The sequence below is a fragment of the Bombus pyrosoma genome, linkage group LG14 (genome assembly GCF_014825855.1).
Source record: "Bombus pyrosoma isolate SC7728 linkage group LG14, ASM1482585v1, whole genome shotgun sequence".
NCBI classification, from domain to species: domain Eukaryota; kingdom Metazoa; phylum Arthropoda; class Insecta; order Hymenoptera; family Apidae; genus Bombus; species Bombus pyrosoma.
In genome coordinates, this window is record NC_057783.1 from 10,697,206 (window position 1) to 10,718,418 (window position 21,213).

General features: G+C 36.4%; 1 protein-coding gene across 10 annotated transcripts in view; it reads left to right on the top strand.

Annotated features, from left to right (window-relative positions):
- Positions 1–21,213, top strand: part of LOC122574853 (furin-like protease 1) — a 230,282-nt gene that overhangs the window by 178,363 nt on the left and 30,706 nt on the right. For 9 of the 10 annotated variants that reach the window (XR_006319212.1, XM_043742963.1, XM_043742964.1 and 6 more), the window contains 8 exons: positions 426–591; positions 788–960; positions 7,325–7,742; positions 7,818–7,935; positions 8,457–8,538; positions 8,789–8,999; positions 10,705–11,442; positions 14,919–15,197. Coding sequence is in view for 9 of the 10 variants with exons in the window: in XM_043742963.1 (XP_043598898.1) it covers positions 426–591; positions 788–960; positions 7,325–7,742; positions 7,818–7,935; positions 8,457–8,538; positions 8,789–8,999; positions 10,705–11,442; positions 14,919–15,197 (2,185 nt within the window). In the remaining variant the exon portion in view is untranslated. The remainder of the gene's footprint in view (positions 1–425; positions 592–787; positions 961–7,324; positions 7,743–7,817; positions 7,936–8,456; positions 8,539–8,788; positions 9,000–10,704; positions 11,443–14,918; positions 15,198–21,213) is intronic. The other variant, XM_043742969.1, reaches the window with a different exon arrangement.

Sequence of the window (21,213 nt, forward strand, 5' to 3'; positions counted from 1 at the left end):
CGTAGTACTAAACTCGGAACTTTAAAACAATCCTCTAACTGCCTAAAGGAAAAAGCAATTACATCGGGTCCTGTAGGAAGTCGATATTCACTGGGAACTTCGTAAAAGTGCAGCCAAGTTGTATTCGGTAATTACAGAAGTAGTTCACTTGATATTAATTAAACATCTTATCGATTGGAAAGAAGAAAAAGCATCTAATCTCAACGAGAGCTTAGGGGATGACAATGCTCAACGATTCAACTATAAAATAAGCGTTGAGGTTCATGATCTCGGAAATGTTAAAAATATCGCAAGATATTAAACCAAATATTTTATAAATTTTCCGAAGAAAGTATATTTCTTCTGTATTTAAATTGTTACAACCTATACGGTAGAAAAAGAATACATGATTCACACAAGAATAATCGAATGAACGATCTTTCTAGGATCCACAAGCGAGCTACGACGTTAATAATCATGATGAAGATCCCATGCCAAGATACGATGTTCTAGACAGTAATCGACATGGCACCAGATGCGCCGGTGAAGTGGCTGCAACTGCTAACAATTCCATGTGCGCGGTGGGAGTTGCATTCGGAGCTGGCGTCGGAGGTAAGTGTATTCAAAGAACGGACCTCAGTTATTTTCGGTTATTTGAAGAACCGGTGCAGTATTTTGGGAGAAATGAAAAAAATGCGTGTATTTCTGCTAAAACTTGACATATTAAATAACGAGATATTAAGAAATAAACCAATCCAATTCGGGGTGAGTAATTTAATTAAAAGGATTTAATTTTTTATTTACGTAGGAGTGAGAATGTTGGACGGAGACGTGACAGACGCTGTCGAAGCGAGGTCTCTGAGTCTAAATCCTCAACACATTGACATTTATAGTGCCTCCTGGGGACCGGATGACGATGGAAAAACCGTCGATGGTCCTGGTGAACTTGCTACTAGAGCTTTCATCGAAGGAATCACAAAGGTTGGTAAATTTTTTACACTTTACAAAAATCTTCAGGTCCTCAACTACTAATGCCATACTTGGAATCGGTAACGAAAAGTTTACAAAATGATAAATAACTTATACGACACGAAATTATTCCTTGTTGTCTTTTCCTCTAATTTCTGCTCCAAATCTTCCGCGTCGTTCTCTGTACCACGCTATAATAAATAAAATCTTGTTGCGCGTAAAATTGGATCCTTTATTCTCGCGTTTCATTAAAACCCCATGAAATACATTCGTTACGCTGTTGGGAATAGACCAAAAGTCCTGTACAATCGATAACATTGGAAGGCTCGTCTCTCGGATAGAAATTTCCAGGGATCTATCTCCTAGAAACATTTCTTGCGTGTTTCCGCAGAGCGACAACTGGAAGGCAGATAGTACTTCGTTGTTATCTCGATGCTACATACTTAGTAATCGCTTGAAAGCAGACTCTGTTCGATTACATTTGCTAGAGGAGACACGAGGGTGTTTTATCTTGTTCCTTGGACAAGGAATTTCAGCATGTCAGCCGATTTGCATCGAACTAACACATAGATCGTTAGAATAGATATATGTTCATCTATAATTAAGACAGACGATTCAGGAGAACGACTCGACATGATACGACGGGACGCGACGCGATGCGATGGTAGGGGACGTTTAACGAAAATAAATTCCGCTTGTTTACTTGACCATTCGCGTAGAGACGCGATCGCGAGAAAGCACGTCAACGGGAGTCGTAAATTCCCGTTACGATTAGATAATCGACGCTACGAAATTATCGATCCCCTGATTTCTGTTACGATAATAGAGGTGGTTCAATTGAATTTACACTGAATTAACAGGTATAAATTAATGTTTATTCCAAAAACTTTTTAAAGAAGATAGTTACACTGATGCGTATATATAAGTTAAGTAAGTGATTTATTTAAGGATAGAAACCCGGTAATGACACGTTGACTATTCTAACTGTGAAAGATAAGTAAAGTAATGATGCTGTGTCGAAGGAAAGCTAGTGATGGGTATGTCTAACGCAAGGGACCATCGGATTTGTTGATGACAATTTTGGTTAGGAAAGTGAGGGCAGTAGACATTGCTTCTGATTGGATAAAAGAAGGTTAGTGGACTAGGAAGGGTCTTAGCCGCCCTCGATAGATAGTTGCTAGTGTGAAGTATCGTATGTGAGAAAAACTAACTTTCCCGTGTCTTCCCGTGGTAAACAATAAGCTTTGGAAACGAGTCAGTAAAGAGATGTTTGTACGGTCTGAAGGACTTTAGCTAGAAGATGCCTGAGATTTATGATAGGTTCTTAAGATTATTGAGGGTATGCAGTAAGGACGTGCGGACATCTGGTTGCCATCTTGCCCGCGGTGTGTGGCCTGGTCTAGGTAGAGTGTCGCCCAACGTAACACCGTTTAAACGGAAAGTCAGGTTCCTCAAGGATAATTAAGAATCGTAGGATAAAGGTATGACAATATCTAACTAGTATGATTTGATAACTAATTAAAAAGAAAGTACATTCGATCTAGAACAGTAATCTACAATCTTTTTACTATACAGAGTACCCCGGATGATAACCCTCGGATAACCCCGAATGGTTAACTTATGACAAAGAGCATTTTACTTCATTTTGACAAAGCAAAAGTTGTAACATTAAAATGCCCTTGATGCTATTTATCTTGCATAAATTTATACATAAATTTATTACTACAAGATACAAAAGTCTACTTTCAAACTTGTGTACTAAAGAAAAAGAAATATAAATGTGTTACTTAGCAATCCAAATCTTCAACTAATTCACAACGGATAAGTATTTTTATTAACTAAATTCCAAAATGTTTTATCATTCTGATGTGGTCTTAATATTATATCATTTCTTATATTTGTAATTTCCAATTCCAAATCTTCCGAGCTATTAATTTAGAAATCAGCTGCTATTTTAGTAAATACATGCTCGTCTGTAGAGGCGAAAGAATATGTGAAAACTGTCATAAATGAATCCAATTCAGAAAACTCTTGAAATCTAATACCAAATTCTTCCATGAGGTGCAAAATGAACAAAAAGAAACATTACTGTTAATAAAGTTTTCGGCAATATTTGGAAAATGAACTAAATTGTTTTTTGAAAGATGCCATTTTCAAAGTATCAATTTTTCTTTGAATGAATTTATTGCACTTATCATTCGAGCGATGTGATAATTTCTGTCTTGAAATATTAAATTTAATTCGTTAAATTTTTCTATAAAATCAGTACGAAATTCAAGATCAAAAAACGATATTTTGTTTTGGGCAAGATCTATTTCTCGACATTAGAGATTTCTTAGCTTGAGTTAATAAATTTAGAAATCATTAAAATATTTTTCCTCTATAAAGCCATCGCACTTCCATGCGAGTAAAATCATTAAATTCAGCATCCTCTTCTTGTAAAAGTAATTTAAATGATCGGTGTCACATTGATGCAGCTCTTATCGAATTTATAATTTATAATACTGTCTATATGACACGTTTAAAAGATATTATCTTTGCACATAACGTTTCTTGGTGTATTATGCAATGACATGACATAAATCTGAAAAATGAACGGTCTTGTTTACATAACGCGATAAATCCTTGTTTTGTTTCTCCCATTGCCGGAACTCCGTCGATTGTAATCGCGGTCAACTTCTATAATGGCAAATTATTTTCCTCCGCGTACTTTCTGAAAACTACTAAAATATCATCTCCCCTTGTTGGCCTCACTAAAAGTAGAATCTTAAGAAATTCTTCTTTCGTAGTAAAATTATCGAAAACAATAATTGTCATCTTCACAGTTAATTGAGAAGTATCCGATATATCAGTAGACTTGTTTAATTGCAAAAAAGTAAATATAAAAGAAATATATTGTTCTAATCCTCTTTCAACTTTGTCTCAATATCAGTTGCAGTAATTTCAATTCATCGTATTACTGTTCCCGCCGATAATTCGATTTCGTTTATTGCTGTTATTATTTCATTTTTAGTTTTCTGCTCATCAAAAATTGACTCAGGAACCAACAACATGGCTTCTTTTACTAAATTACCCTTTAAAACTGGTTTCTTTTTCTTTACCGATAAGTAAAAAGTTTTAAAAGAGATAGAAAAGGTTGCTTTCTTCGACCGCGAAGCCGGTTTCGTAAAAACGTTTCATTGTTTAGCTAAGTACATTTTCACCACATAAATTTCTTTTTTCTAATTATAGAATTTATTGAAAAATTTTTATTACAGGTTTTATGAATAATGTTGAAGTGCTTCACTATGTTACATTATTTAGGAGCTACAACAGTAAACATACATACTTCCCCTAAAAAAATATAAAACCAAATTGTTCTACTCATCCGATATTAAAATGATATGCCTTTTCTTTTTATTTATGTAAGTTTTAAAGTATTATGAAATTGCAAAATATAGTAAAATTATTATAAATAACACAAACTGATTATCACTTTATCACTATAAAGAAGAAATAAAAAAAAAGGCTACTCTTGTGAAGCTCCTTTATTTCTTTCTTTTATTTCTATCTTTCTTGTCAAGAGTTCATTACAGACTATTTTAGATTTTCTAAACCGCTAATCGCTATCGCCTCGCGTTTCTGGGCTATCTCCCACGGCGCGTCAAAGTGCAATCGGTCGCGGACCATCTCAAAGATCGGTCGCCGATCATTGAGATGGGCCGAATCGAATCGCCGATTGGTGATTGCCCATGATAGTGGCTAAGTGCACTTAGGTGCCCACAAAATCTACGTTACTGACCTCTGTTCTAGAACGTGAACACAAATGTATTTACAAAATTATAGTGTTAGGTTATATACAAGATAAAAAACAATTTTTGTCGTGTGTATATAATAACACGATAAAGAAGATGAAATTAGCCGGTAAAAACCATTGCTGAAGGAAGATTAACGGTACCGATAGGTACGAACTTAATCGAAAAATGATTCTTTCGAAATCATTTGCGGTGCCGGGAAAAGCCATGATACGATTATATCACAACGAGGAAGTTCTTTCCCTAGACCTATCTTAACAGACTCGGTCGATGAGATCAGCTCGCGGAAAGTTTCTAATTGGGTGCTTTTAAGCGACTTGTCGGCTTCCGTACCTGCACGCATTTACATTTTATCCTTGCTCACTGCGAAGTAGCCGTAAGTCATATGCAAATATTGAAAGTCGCTTTTGCCCGAAAGAGGAATTCGTTAAAACGGAACCGGAAAGTCAGAAAATAGAAATCTTTGAGGCAAGATTTTCAAAGCTGCGAAAGTAACGTCTCAACTAGTTATGGTCATGGCACCTTGTAAGAGAACGATTAATTAACCAAGGTTACTGTGTTTAGAATTGACCATTGTTTTTTAATTTTCGAATCTGAATTCAATGAGTTTTGGTTTCGCTTTATTCGAGGACAGATAATTTTTCTTCTGAACTTTTTAATTGTACAAATATTTAGAAAAGATAGTTGTCTTTTGCAAAGTATATATATACATATATTAAATTATAATATTTGTTAGCAAGAAAAGAATTTCACAATATCAGTACGTACATATATGGTATTTACAGTACATTTACTACGAAAGTGAAACATTAAGAATTTTAAAGAGCTTTTTACTCAAGAAACGTTAAAAATTTTCTTTAAACATATAAAGCCCTTAAAACCATACATTTCCTCCATTTTCTAGCATTGACCATAGAGATAATAGTATAACAAGAATTCTGTGAGAGAAAGAATACTATTATAAATTTTTTCTCTCTGCAAATATTATGTTCGTATTATGAAACACTGTGTAAATGCTCGTTTTAAAAATAACTGTTGAACATACATACATTGAATATTCCTAAATATTCCTTAAATATAAATCCTTAAGAAGTCAACGGGCTTATAGAATAAACGTTTATATTCCACAAAAGTTTCTTGTTATTAAATATGCAGAAATAAATTCTGTCTAGAATGAAAGGAAGCAAACACTCGAGGAACGGTATATCACGGGTCGACCGTATTGAGGAAAATTTTTCCTTTTACCATTCCTTTTTCTTTTACGGAAACATGTATTTCAAGCATAGTTATAGTTATTTGAAATATCTCTATAACAAAGTACTCAAGCTAATACAAAAAGTTTCGTTTGCAAAAAAAAGTATGTGTGTGTGTGAGAGAGAGACACATTATATGAGTATTATTTTTATCTTTCCTCATTTCTTTTTTTATTTTTGAAGTATCGATGTTCCATTTTTCATTCGCATGTTTTATGTGCTTTATTTCATGAATAATTTTAGAAGAAATCTCTATTCAAAGAACTACGACATTCGATAATAGTTGAATGTATATATCTTTTTACCTTCCATTTTCGTGTTAATGTAACGATATTGCCCGGCAGTGTCGTAGCCAAATATGAATTTATCTTTCCAGTATAATTACTGTTACTTCTGAATTTAAAGCACTTTTGCTCGATAGGAAGCTAACCGTTAAATATTCATAAAGACAGTTACTGCTAGCGGTAGTTTGCGAAATATGCCATATATTTGAAATAGCTTAAAATTTTCGAGGGATATTTCGACGCAATTGTCGAGACGACAGTGGAATGAATTTCTAACTCGTTTCCTCAAATTTAATAGATTAGACACGCGATACAATGTTTTTAGTTAAAAACGATCTAAAAAAAAAGTGATTTCATACGAAAGATACATTTTCTGACGACAGTAAGAAATTATCTCTAAAGGAAAAATATCATGAAATCAAAGTGCATTTCGTACTAGTATACTGACTGTAACTACGTTAAAGGAGGTCATCAGGTATGTATGTACTGTGTATTAATAATGAGAGTATATACTGTCTCGAAGTTCCGTTTAACACACCGCCATAACTAATCCAATAATTTCAAGGATGGCCCTTTGATAATCATAACTGTAGTGATATCGGAAGTGGTGCAAACTTGATATCTAACTAAAAGGAGCATTGGAATTTGTCCTCGTATTAGTATTTCCTCGTTAAGAAGGACATGCGTTATCGAATAAAATTATACGTTATACGTTTTGCTTTGAAATCTGTATAGATATATGATACACGTGGATACATTTTATATTAAAATAAACAGTTAAAAAAAAACCTATAGATAAATTTCTCCTTCATGTGTTTCACTCAAATAACTCATCTTCAGTTATCCATTTATCCAGAACGATTAGATATAAAAAAGCGATTCAATTGATAAAAACGATTACGCGTAAGTTCGTTATCGAGGAAAATCGAAGACTAAAAGCGTTTGCTTAAGATGAAGCGATCAATCGAACCTTTCATAGCGTATGAAAGGCTCTTTGACCAGACGGCTGGTGACGCCTCTCTAAATTCGTCGCTTTGATCGTCAGGGTCGCAACGGTAAAGGGTCAATTTTCGTCTGGGCGTCAGGAAACGGCGGCAGGGATCACGACAACTGCAACTGCGATGGTTATACGAACAGCATCTGGACGTTGTCCATCAGCAGCGCTACAGAGAATGGTCACGTGCCTTGGTACAGCGAAGCCTGTTCCTCCACTCTCGCTACCACCTACAGTTCCGGCTCATCGGGAGAGAAACAAGTAGTAACCACTGACCTGCATCATTTATGCACGAGCAGTCATACGGGCACGTCTGCATCGGCTCCCTTAGCTGCTGGTATCTGCGCTCTCGCTCTCGAGGCGAACAAAGAGCTAACTTGGAGGGATATGCAACACATTGTCGTCAGAACAGCGAAACCTGCCAATCTTAAAGCTATGGATTGGGTAACCAACGGTGTTGGAAGAAACGGTAAGTATTTGAAAAAATATAAGTATAAAATACGCATTGTAGTCTAATTTAAAAATTTTTCCAATCTTTGTTTAGTGAGTCATAGTTTTGGCTATGGGCTGATGGATGCCGCTGCCATGGTTCGCTTGGCCAGAAGATGGCGAACGGTACCGGAACAGCACAAATGCGAGGTTTCAGCACCACATATGGGCAGGTTAGCTATTTTATACATTACGACTATTTGAAACGTTCGAATGGGTTTTCTTAGAAAAATTTTCAAAATCCAACGAAAGGAAGAAACGTAATTTCCTTTCGAGATTACACCTTCTTTCTTCAGTAAAAAGACGATTTACTGAAAGTTAAGTCACCGGAAAATATCAAATACAATTTAGAAGCCAGTACTTTTGTGAAATAAATGACTATTTGAGACGTGACGGTGCAATTCGATCCATCACTATTTCCGCCACGTATTGTTCGCTTTGCGTTACCGTGATAACGATAAACTGACCCCAGGAAATAGCTTCTGCAACGCGTGCACCCGATTTAATACAGACGATTCCAAAGACCATTCGCTGTCGAAATGAAAACGAATTTTATCGACGATAAAAATAAGGTGTATGATTATTTTTCTTAACCTAGTCGACGAAATGAGAATTTAAAAGAAAGGAAAAATAAGGTCGTGGAATTCCCTGTCTTCGTTTCTACAGCTGACCTAAATTTCATATGTACGTACAGGCCAATACCACCAAAGAGCCAACTAACTCTGGAATTGCACGTCAAGGAGTGTAGCGGCGTTAATTTTCTCGAGCACGTGCAGGTAAGTACTGTGTCACTCACATACATAGAGGGTTAATTAATAGTTTTCCTCTGGAATGCTTTCAATCACGTTTAGACGTGGAATTACTCTAAATTTTTCTATGCGCACGTACCGCACTTCATTCACAAAGTTTCAAAAAGAATATATACATTTAAAATTATTGAATATTTATGTGATATTCAAATCATTGCTGGAACAATTAAATAAATTGTTGATCGTTATAAATATTCGTACGATACATTTTTTCTAGGCAAAGGTTTCACTGATGGCCTCGAGGAGAGGAGATCTTCAGATACAGCTAACATCTCCGCAAGGTACAAAGAGTACTCTTCTTGCGAAAAGGCCTCACGACATCTCAAAGGCTGGTTTCAATCAATGGCCATTTATGTCGGTTCACACTTGGGGAGAAAGGCCACACGGCACGTGGAAGCTTGAAATCCACAATGAGGGTCGATACCAAGGTAAGTCCATTGTATCCGGCTTTTTGTTCCTTCCTTTCATCGCATACATTTCCAGATACATTGAATGTAACCTCGTTCGTATCAGAAATTTTTCAAGAGCTTACATCCTGTTACGTTTTTCGCAAAGACCACTACAAAGACAACTACAAAGACAAATTACGATCTTACGAAATAGTAAATCGTAATTTATATTCTCGATTTTCTAATATTGATAACGATTCGTTGTGTTTCCAAAATACATTTACTCTACCCAGAGGTCGGTTTCATCTGTTTATCACATCCATTTGTCTAAACTTTATTTTCCAAACATCCTCTCTATATCAGATATATTCAGGGCCGAGGTGTTTTGCACATCATCGCCGTCATCATTAAAGTAACGCGATAGGATGAAACTGCTGAGTAGGTGTCAAAAGTTTTGAAATCTTTGAGAGTCCAGTACCAAGGTAGATAAATACGTTAAACATACCACACCACTTTTAACATGTTTAGAATGGCATGACTTTCCTATGGGTTATCAAGGGATGCCCTTATCTGACAGTGTAACATCATGACTGGGCCAACAAAAGCAAAATGTATAAAATAACGATACGAACTAACACAAGATGAGCGTCTCGTGGGTTTTGTTGTTATCCTAAACGTGTCAAAAATTGCTTACCTCAAAGGATCAACAGTACCGAAAGGATTGAGAAACAATTACAAGTACGATCTTTCGTATATATTCTCGTAATAGGACAACGATTCGTTTCACTTGAAATTATAAAATTAGCCATGAAACGCGATATAGGTTGATAGGGTTGCACGACCAGATCCGTAGATTCTAACGCCTGGCGTATGCAGTAACATCCAGCTGCTATCTTATCATCTGATCTTGGAAGACGTAAAGGGAATTTCTCGTAAACCATGCACGTGGGACCACGTAAGCTGCTGCATTATCTCCCAAGGGCGCAATTTCCAGTTCAAAGCGTGTTCCCTCGCGGTGGCATTCACCAGCAATGGATCTCATGAACCACTAGGGGAAGTTGACCTTGTGCAAGGGTGAAATCGTCAGAACCACTTGAAGCTAGGAGCCCGTTAAAGCCGATATGTGCATAAAGTTTGAGTTAACGCGAGCTTGTAATCCCATACAGTCTTGTAGTCTGATGTATCCATGCGCAAGATAGAACCTTGCTCTATTATGCCACGTAATATGCAGGATACATTCCAAGTACAGGTATTCAAACCATTACACGTCGCGTTTGCGTTGAGTCCTTGTACATTGCTAGCGAGATCCGCTTCAGCATCGTCGTCGTCGACCAACAACAATATTGTGCCGGCCCCGGAATTGCACCTGTTGGTCGTCAATGATTTTCTAATCCCCAACCACTGATAAGCTCAACTGTACAATATTCTCCCGTAGGATTACCTGCATCACCTGCTTCTGAATCGTTCAAAGAAAGGTGGATCTATATAGACGAAACGTTTCGTTCTTGATGAATAATCGAAAATTATCGTATAATAAATAAGTAATCAACTATTTCAGGTTAGGATGCGAAAAGATTCTACGAAGATAGTCTATAAATGATCAAAAGAATTTAGAAAGAATTGAATAGCTCCTATCTTTCTTACCGTATAATTTATTACCTTTTATTTGATTTTATCATTGAAACTATAATGATCATTTGAAATTTCGTGCTGCATCCTGTTCCGACGACCAACCATTCATCAGGTCGTGCAACGCTTCACGAATGGGCGTTGATCTTCTACGGAACGTCAACACTGCCCGATCGCACGGAATACGCGTTGTACAATCCTGCCGGGATGAACATACCGAGAAGACCTTTCGTTAAACCACGGGAAACTGTGTTCTCGAAGGCACAAAACTCCCTGATGAGCTCGAAGATCAAGCAGACTCAACACAAGTCGGAGAAATCCGGAAGCCTTAGTCCGCCGTATGTGGTCAATGCGCAGATACAATCTCAGAGAAAGAGCAAAGCGCGTGGTCAGCACAAAAATGGCAAATCAGCCAATAAACCTACGCCAAAGCCCACCGTGCAAACGTTAAGAGGGTTGACAGTAGCCAGGGGACCTAACGTTGCCGGGGAGATTCGTTTAATCACGTCCAGACCCAGAGGAAGAAGCACGCCTAGTCCAATCACTATCACGGTCACCCAGACCAGTCCACCTACCACGATTCTAACCACCAAAGTGACCAGCAAACAAAAAATCGTCGACATAGCGACGGCCTCGTCCCTTCAAAGAGGCCTTATACTCTTGGAGCCACCAGCGAAACCTGTTATCAACAACGTGCCAGCCATCTTCCAGCAATATCCTAAAATTCAACAGCTCTATCCACTCTATCCCGTCTACGCTGGAGTTAGAGGAGCTGGCCAACAGCACGCAACCAGGGATAAGGGTCTGGAATTGCTCCAGGATGAACAGTTCGATTCGAAGAACTTAGACAAGGGTATTCTTCTTTAGTTGACGTAGGCCTACGTTAACGTAACGAGCAATCCGTGAATGGTTTAGAATGAATTAAAACTCTACTAGGGTAACGATTCCTTTTCGAGATCATTTGCTCGGGAAAACATTTTCAGTGTCAAAATTGATGATACAAAAATTTGAGAACTGTGTCTAAGATGCATGCACCATTCACGGATGCACATTGCGTGCAGTTTCTTTTGTCGCATCTCGCCAAAGTAGTCAAATTGTATAAAATAGAAGTGCATCCATGTGAAAAATTACAGAATTCAGTGAACTTTTATATGATTTAGTTTTTTGTCTCTTATCCTCACTGTTCCTATATTATTGCAAGCGCACTTCGGTGTAATTATTGTTCATTTTGTTCATATGCTATGTGTCCCCTTATCACTCGTATCTATATATTCTTTGAGATAATTTTTAAGTATTCCTAGCAGTACTTTTCATTTATTCCTTATTTTCATGTATTCCCTTTTATTGTATAAAAATCCATATGTTTCAATGTTTCTAAGATATCTTTTTATAGCATAAAAAAGATAATCGAAGAAAATGGTACTTACATCGGTTTTACTATGTGAACTCTATAATTATCGAATGGCGTTTCAGTTTGCATTCTTTGATATAGTTTCTGTATTCGTTAAATTGTTATTCGCTAACATCTTTTTATGTTAATTTCATAATAAAAATGTTTAACTAATTTTGCTGCATGTACTCTTACGTTTCTTCTTAAGTATCGTTGAACGAAACTTTATTTTCCATAAATTTTAGATGAAAATTTAGCCTTTCAATGAGTATTACAATTACAAAGTTGTTAAAGCTATTGGACTAAACCGTTCGCTTGCATGCATGAAAATGTGTGTTTAGTAGAAGTATGCTTAGAAGTATGCAGATTGCATAGCACATAAACATTGTTAACTATGTTAAAACGATTATTCAATTATTAATTATTTATCACTATTTTTTTAAATAACAAACACGTTACGTCTTTTATAATGGGAAAAGCTATTAAAAACTTTATTACTTGATTCTCGATATTTCAAAAATCTATTTTTATACAGACAATGTTCACGTAAATCGTGCAAACGTCAATGTACAGAAATAAGAACCATGTCTTGCAGACCATATTGATCTTTTATAGCAGCAATAACGATATCCACTTATGGACCTCTAACCCCTTATTGGCCTTTAACATTTTCATTTTGTCCTCAAGTTACATTCGTTGGCATTTCATCGGATACTCGGATACTCGAGGGCCATCGTTTATCATTCTAACAAAATTTTTACTACCATCGATAGGCAAAAAATTATAAAAAGAAAGAAAAACCAACAAATATGTAAACGTTCGATTAAAACGAACTAATATTTTGCAAGAAAATTCGGGTTTAGTTTTTGGTTTACATTTACATGAGAAATCACGTTATGGACATTTGTACAAAATTGCATTAGTACAATAATAAATACGGGTTCCGTTATTAATATTTCTCTTATCGCCCTAATTTACATCATTTTAATCCACTTCCTGTTCCTGTTCTTGAAGGTAAGAATAAAATTTCTTAAGCAGCATCGAAACGCTTTATTAGTTCCCTGGCGCCAACGACATTGACACCCTCTTCACTTTACTCATTTCACTGCCATCGTCTTTTCAAGACCACACCTCGAGACACTTGCATCGAATACATCAAACATCTACTGTATGAAACATGATTCACGCGAATGAACCTCACGCAGATTCGCGCTTGTGTGTATGTGTGTGGATAATGCAAAGTGCACTCGTGTCACGTCAAATAGAAGTACCTATCCATCGTTAGACCGTAGTGGCATTAAGAAAACGTGGAAGACTCTTCCAAGTATTGCGAATCCACAATAGTTCCATTTGTATTTCTACCAATTAAATCTTCTTCATATACACATATACATTATTTGAATGTATAATTATTTCAATATGAGCATAAAATATTGATAATGAAAATGAGAAGAAATCTAGACCTTATAAATGGAATTATTTGCTGGGAATATCGTCAATAAATAAATATTTGATCAAGGAAAACCCATTAAAATGTACAATTTGCGAGATAAAATGACAAATTAAAGTATTCGAGTGAAAATTTTAGTCCAAGCTATAACGTATAATATTCTTTTAACTGTTGTTTGTAATTATTAAATATCTTGCATCATTAATATCCGGTCACTTCTCGTGAAAATGTACCAAGGTAATAATTAAAACTTAAAATTGCCGCAAATTATTTTCGATAATTTATCATTCTTCCGAATTTGTCAAGATAGACAAACGAAACACAAATATATCACATTGAGAAGATATATGATTCGGAAGGACATTAATCCTTCTTAATTAATGACATTTTCTTTATTGAATTACTTAACTGCGAAGAAAAATTGAAATAGAATTTCAATGAAAATATTACTCGATTCGTTTGAAAATCGATTTACAAGAAGATACTAAAACAAAAGCTATAGAGCTCAATATGCTTTTATTTTCTACGCTGCGTGTCTGGGGAGAAAATTGAAATTAGAATCCCTGTAACACCGGAAATTAAATTTTAATTGGAATCTCTTTTCATGAAACCCTTTATGAAATACGTATTCAAAAGTATTTTCCGCGTGGAGCTATTACACCATATAGTACAAGACAAAAAAAGATCAATACATTGAATAATTTCCACGTACCATTAAGTTTGAAACATTGTTTTAAGTTTCTTTAAATCCTTCTTCTTTACTCAAACACGATCCTGTTTATTTTTCCAAATCACATATTTATCGTTCGAAAATTCGCTCTACATGATGCTTAAGATATTATGGCCAAAATATAATAAGTACGCTTTTTGATAGCAGCATGTTTAAAATATAATTCATCTCTACCTTTTTTCTAATTTGTTATCATTACCAAAAAGACAAGCCGTATAAAAATTTTTATATTTTCGGAGCCAAAATTTCGCGACCCTTTTCAAATTACGAATCCTTATTGTAAGAATCGAATAGCATGCATTCTTCCCTATTCGCACCAAAAGAGCTTTAACATAAACATATTTTAGTAGGAGAGAGAAATATTCTAGGACAAGATGTTTCAAAATATATATTTCCTAACGATGGTAAATGTCTTTATGATGAAATTTTATACAAAATTTGCTAGCAAGCATTTCTATAACTCCTTTAAGGATCGTGGCACACAGGTTGAGGATCTGAGTCCTAAATGACGCGGTCAAGAATAATTAGCACTACCATTACACTTATCACGATGTAATATACCACACCCGATTGAACGAAATACGTATATTTTTAAGTACTTCTACATTTTCATATCACTATTGGTATTTTGAGGTATTTTGTCAATTTTCGACATTTTGAGTTTCAGCATGCTCATATGTGTCCATTTTACGATTTCCCTGCGACTCTGCACTTGCGATCTCACGAAACCGAATCTAACGGTATACCACGACATTTCAGACACCCTCGAAGAATTCAAGCTAATCTTCTACGGCACGGAGACGTCGTTGGAGTTGGACGACGACCTGGATAAGGACAAACCACTATCCTCTGTGAATCATCAGGATGTAAGTGTGGACAACTCGGCAATAGGCGCAAGGCACAACGCTGTGGTGACCGATCCATGGACAGGTAGCCAGCAGGTAGAATGTGTGTCCCATCAGGAAGTGCAAAGACCGACAACCGAAAACCAGACCAGCGGTTGCAGTAGCATCGATCCTGGAAGTGGCAGGTGCCTAGGTGGGTGCCTCATTCTACTCGTTCTAGCCTACCTGTTCGCCGGAGTCAGCTGGGGGAACCTGGCAACCAGTTGGCAGGATTCGTTGAGTGTTCGGAACGAGAGTGATCTCGAGGTGGCTGACAACATCTCGGGTTCATTCTCAACGACGACGACATTGTCGCGCGTAAGAATGGCCGCTTTCGGCGAGAGCTTAGCGATCGACAGGTCGTCAGGGTTTCCATGGTGCTCATGATAATATCCCTACATCGACGCGTTGGCCTCTCGGTTCACAGTTTGAAATGAAAAAACGAGAGCTCGAGCCAAGTGTCGACGCTCGCGATTCGCTCGAACAATGTTGTGTGTTTGTGATTTCCCTAACCACATGAGTCGAAGATGATCGTCGTTCGATGATAAAACATTGTCGAGCGTCGTGTCAACTCCGCTTTCTCCTAGACGCTTTTTTCTGCCCGTCCGGAGAAAGAACTCTGATGATGTGCCGAACATCGAGCTTAAAATGTCCTACGGGCCTTGTCCACCATGATTTCTGGAGTGGACGCCCGATTCGCTCACTAACGTATGTCGTTCTAGGGTTAGGATTTAGTCCAATTAAGTGTCGTGTATGAGAATTTCTATCATCGTGTAGGAAGAGTATGCGTGTAGAAAGAGTTTTGTCTGAACGTACAAGAGAAGCACTAAACAACAGTCTCCTTCGATAGGAAAAAGTTCGGACTGTAATTAAGCGATAGCTGGCGGATCGAGCATATGAGAAAATCGATTTGACGATCGGGACCTCGTCGAATTGGAACATTTATAACTCGGTTCTTTTGAATATGCAGCGGCCTCCTGATTTTTCATACCGATGAATTATTTAAGAAAATATACGATCGATCATATATATTCTCTGAAAGCGATACGCTTCGATAATCATTTTTGATCGAACTACGCGGGAAACGTAAACTCTGTTATTCTTCGACGACTGTTCAGTTTCGGCCGTTGCGCTTTAGAATTACCAAAGTTTCTTTTTTCTGATATTTCTCTATTTCATTAACTACCATTTTTGCCACTATTTTCAAAAGAACACGGAGTTACGCTTTTACCAGCATGAATTTTAACGAAGAATCTATCCACCGAGATCGATCTCGATTTTCTCTGAGTGCGATCGGAAATAAAATTATTTCCTTTCAGAAAAAAAATAACCACGTTCGATATGACGTTCCACATTGTTCAGAAACATCCGATGACACTTTTCTACCTAATGCAAAAACAGCCAATTCGCGAAACTGCCACTACAAAGATTCAACATCGATAGACCGCGTCCATGCAGTGAAGTTCGACTTGATACTTCACGCAGACAGATCCTGGTGAAATTACCTCGCGTAACCATCGCGTTACTCTATCTTTATCGATAAAATTACATCCCGCAGAATCGCTCCCACTCGATTTCCTAAACAGCCAATTAATCATTAGAAGCTACTCGACTGCATAATCTGTTTATCGCAAACATTCGATGGGGATAATCTAGCTATTTAAATTCCGAGATTCGATTCGTACGCGATTAATATCCAAGTGTTACGAACATACATTGCCCTTCACAAATTTGGACTCGCTTAGTTTCAATTTAAAGAACAAAGATTTGTATACATCTTCTAATAAACCAGCCTAAAACTAAGAAACAGTGAACGTTAAACGCTCGAGCGACGAGTGTGCGTAGAAAATAATAATCGTTTGGTAAGTTGAACGCTAAATCACTCGCTGTACCTGTAGTGCGCACGGGCGAGCAAAATTTGCCAGGAAAATTCGGAAAAGGAGAACAGGAAAATATAGTTTAATCATTTGGTAATGCTAGCGATGTCTGTCTAACAATAATAGTTTCTTTGAGTATATCGATCGATGAAACGACCAAACGTGTTCCAAAGAGTTTCTCTTCGCATCTTTTTCATCTCTTTCCTTTCCACCTCTCCACTTTTTTCCAAACGTTTTACTTTTATCTCGCTCCTTCCTTCTGTCCCTTTGCTTCATTTTCTTTTCTGTCGAATTCTCTCCCTCTCTATCTTTGCAACTTTGCTTACCTAAAGAGAGGGGAATAGCAGCTGGGGCTATCAACACTGCCGGAAACAAAAAGGTAACAGAGCGTTTACGACCGGCTGATGCAAACAGCCGAGAAGAAGATACATAAGACTAGATGCTGGCCTGTAAAGTACATATTTATGTAACAGCGAAGTCCTTTCTTCTTTCTCTCTCTCTCTCTCTTTCTCTCTCTCTCTTTCTCTCTCTCTCTCTCTCTCTCTCTCTCTCTCTCTCTCTCTCTCTCCTTCCCAGTTTCGATTCTAAACGGAGCAGTACATGTTACTTCGCTAAATATCTACAATTTCGTGAAACTCTCAAAGACTTAGCGGTAACTATATAGGTCTAGTACTTCTAATTACTCGAACGACAGATATATATTCTGCAACAATTTTGTTGTGAAAGTAATTATGAATTTGTTATAAATTGAATTTGCCTTCGTTGAATCCGGACGATAATCTGTACTATGAATGCCACGTGATAGTAGCAAGCTTTTAAAGTCATTCGTAGAATTTATTCAATATTACCATCGCGTCAATGTAAATTGCCTTTAACAGTACTTTCGCAGACTTTCACTGATATTTTGTAAAACTAATGTATACTGCGATTAGGAATTGCACGTTGCGAAAACATTTCGCCGTTGAACAATGTGAATTATCAGACATTCAGTTACACGAAATAACAACAATTTATTCCTGACAACGTAAACGTTGAAGTCTAGATTTCATGGAAAATTCGAAGATATTTATCAAACATCTTGGAATATCGAAACGGTCGAATAGTGATTAAAAAGTTCGTCAAGACGAGGACTGATGTTTAACAAATTGCTTCACAAAGTAGTTATCCGATATGCAATACGTTTCTATGAATAATGCTAAAGAGAAAATTTAATTACGAATAATTCATCGAATAACAAAACTTTTTCTAGAAGATTATCAAAACTGATTCGGGCGAAAAACGTGGGAAGAAAAATATAGCCTATGATCGTTTTATGTACTATAATTTGTTCACTCAAGAAAAGAAAAACTATTTATTACATTCCATCGATGTTTGTGTAACGATCGATGATTCGATCCTCTGCATCAAATAAATGGAAATGGAAACAACAGAGATGCAGATTGTTTGTTGAGATTGTACGAGAAGAAAAGGTTGCGGAATGTTTAAAAATATACTATTGTGTATTTTCAAATCAATTTCTCGACCGAATTTGTATTCTAAAATGTTTAATATTCTTTAATATTCTGAATGATATCAAGAATAGCGTTCTTGTTTGAACAAATATAACGCGTGAAAATTAGAATGGCAAAAGGGCTGTCATCGTGGAAAATCATCCTTGATGTATTAGGAGAGTAATCCACAATGTACAGAGACTGTTCCAAATATTTTGTTAACTGCATGGAACTGGAGTTACCCTACCGTTGACAAGGGACATCATTTATGCCTCTTGAACGTAATCTCTTGGTTTCAAGCTTGCAAACGTTTCACGAGACGAGCTAACACAGAATGGGTCCTTTCTCATTGAAGTGGTTTCACCACTTGGCTTGGACCACTAATCAAGACAGAAGAGATCGTTTAATTCGGAGTTTTGGTCCCAAAATACACCAATTGCTCGCAAATGCTCATAAACTAACCTCTTTATGCTCTTTTCATTTTCACGAAATCATGATTCCGCCAAGACGAGAGAATAAATACAAAAACATCGATGCTCTGATCGTATAACGAAATTCGCGAAATTAATTTCCATGAGTAAGCGGCGAAAATTTTAATTAAAACACTGCCTTGATTGCAATAAGAACCTTTTACTCGCTGGCAATACCAGTTCGATATTTCATAAATACATATACACATAGGAACGTGTATCATGTAGTTAATGAAGATACGAGAAATATCGGTTAGAAAGTAATGAAAGTGATAAAACGATTAATGTAATTTACCAATCTTTTTAGTGGTTCATATAAATGAACCGAAAGATATACTTGGAAAAAATATTTGCTCGCTAAACTATGAAATGTTACTATAGAAATTTTCTCTTCGAAAATTCGATGTGATTAAGTGAGTTTTTCTTGGAGAATCCTAAATTATATTTATAGGGTGCCAAGAAAAATGTGCTTTTGTAACCAAGACATATCTTCTTTTTTGAAAAGTTGAAATAATTTTAATTTTTTAGATATCGATTATTTCTCTTCGTGTTTCATAATGATCCAGCAGTTATTGAATTCCGTCAAAAGTTACCGAAGAGAGAGAAAATTGAAGTACATATCCAAAAATCTGTCGAGAAAAATTCTCTCGAGAAAGACAAGCGGTACGCGACGTACAAAGATTTTTCGACCAGAGAATTGAATGGCCGCTCAGACGATGAGAATAAAATAAAAAAAGAGCCAGACCCGACAAAAGTTGAAACAACCTAGTTTGACGTTAATTGGCTTCGCCAGCGGTCAACCGCAAAGAATCAAATGGTGTAAATACAAGCAATCCCTTTTTCATCAAATAGAGAACTCCACGACGGAGGAACGACTCGCACTAAAGCGAATTTCTTTTTCCCTTGATCGTGGCAATATATACGTCTAGTTTCATTATTACATATCGATCTTAACTTTCTAATAAGCAATAACTTAGTTTAACGTTGTTACTTTAAATTCTAGCGAAATAATGGATCTAGTGAAATTTATCTATAATCTCGATATATTTTATTTTCTTTATAGCTATTATTATTAAAGTTAATAATCGTAGGTCGTAATAATTTATGTATAAATTATTTTGTTCTCTTCGCTATAGCACAAGGTGGATCCCATTTTTCTATCCAAACCTTTTCAGCGTATTCCACAGACGTAAATAAGGAAAGGATCTATAAAGTTCGATTTTAATTTCAATTTGTTCCGTTTCAGTGAGCCGATCGTCAATTTTTTGTAACGATTCATCATACTTGTTAATTTTCGTTCGATATAATTTTCCTTTCAAAGCTATACCGAAAAAAAGTTTGGCTGGATAAAACTAGAACGCCCTATATGTCCTAATCGAAGATTAATATTGAAAATTAGCTGTCTTCCTTTCTATCGTGCAAAAAAGAATATTTTCAATTTCGTTTACCTTGAAACGCACAGATCGCATGATACGAAAATACATTCTGTCACATTCAATTATCGTCTGTGATCGAATCTCGCGTTTTACATGCAGATTTGTTACTTACCGCAGATACGCTCTTGAAATCTATCTCGCAAGCTTTAATTTATTTTTACTCGATTCTTGGAAAATATCGTGTCGTATAAAATAACCGTTTCGTAACAAACAAACAACTTTTACAGACTCGGGAAAGTCTAACGATATAGCACAAAGAATCCCAGAAAAGAAACGAGTTTCATGAATAACAATAATAACGCATCAGAAAGCACAAAACGATATTCTTCCATAATTTTCTTCGTACTCCTATCCTTAAGAAATCTCTTCGATCCTTTTTCTCAAATACACTTTATTTTCCTATTTTATTTTCTTACATCGACAATGGTTCCTTTATTCGTTCGTTTAAGCTACATCGAACTAGTGTTAATATATTTTTTACTAGATAATAAAGAAGGCAGATCTCTATCAACGCTTAATCGTTGATCGAAAGGATTGCAGGCACAGAGAGTCAGCTTTCTGACAATTTGAGCAATTCGGTTGAGTGGTCCGATTCTTTTTGAAAAATTGAAAAGATCCTATACAGTATACGTATAGTGGTGTTGGCCCCTTCTTACTGCAATCCCTTCAACCGTTATCATTTTTCGCCTGTTTTTGGCAGCAGTAGCGTCTATTTGTTATTCGTTATTATATTATATTGCGAATCATATCATTGTAACCAGATGCTGTATAACATCGGCGCGAGATGCACGATTTGTTATCGTCATTTTCAACTAACGCAAAAGCATCCAGCGCGATCCATCGGGTACATACGCTATCAAGCACATATCATTTTTATCAGCTATATTAAATTCAAGC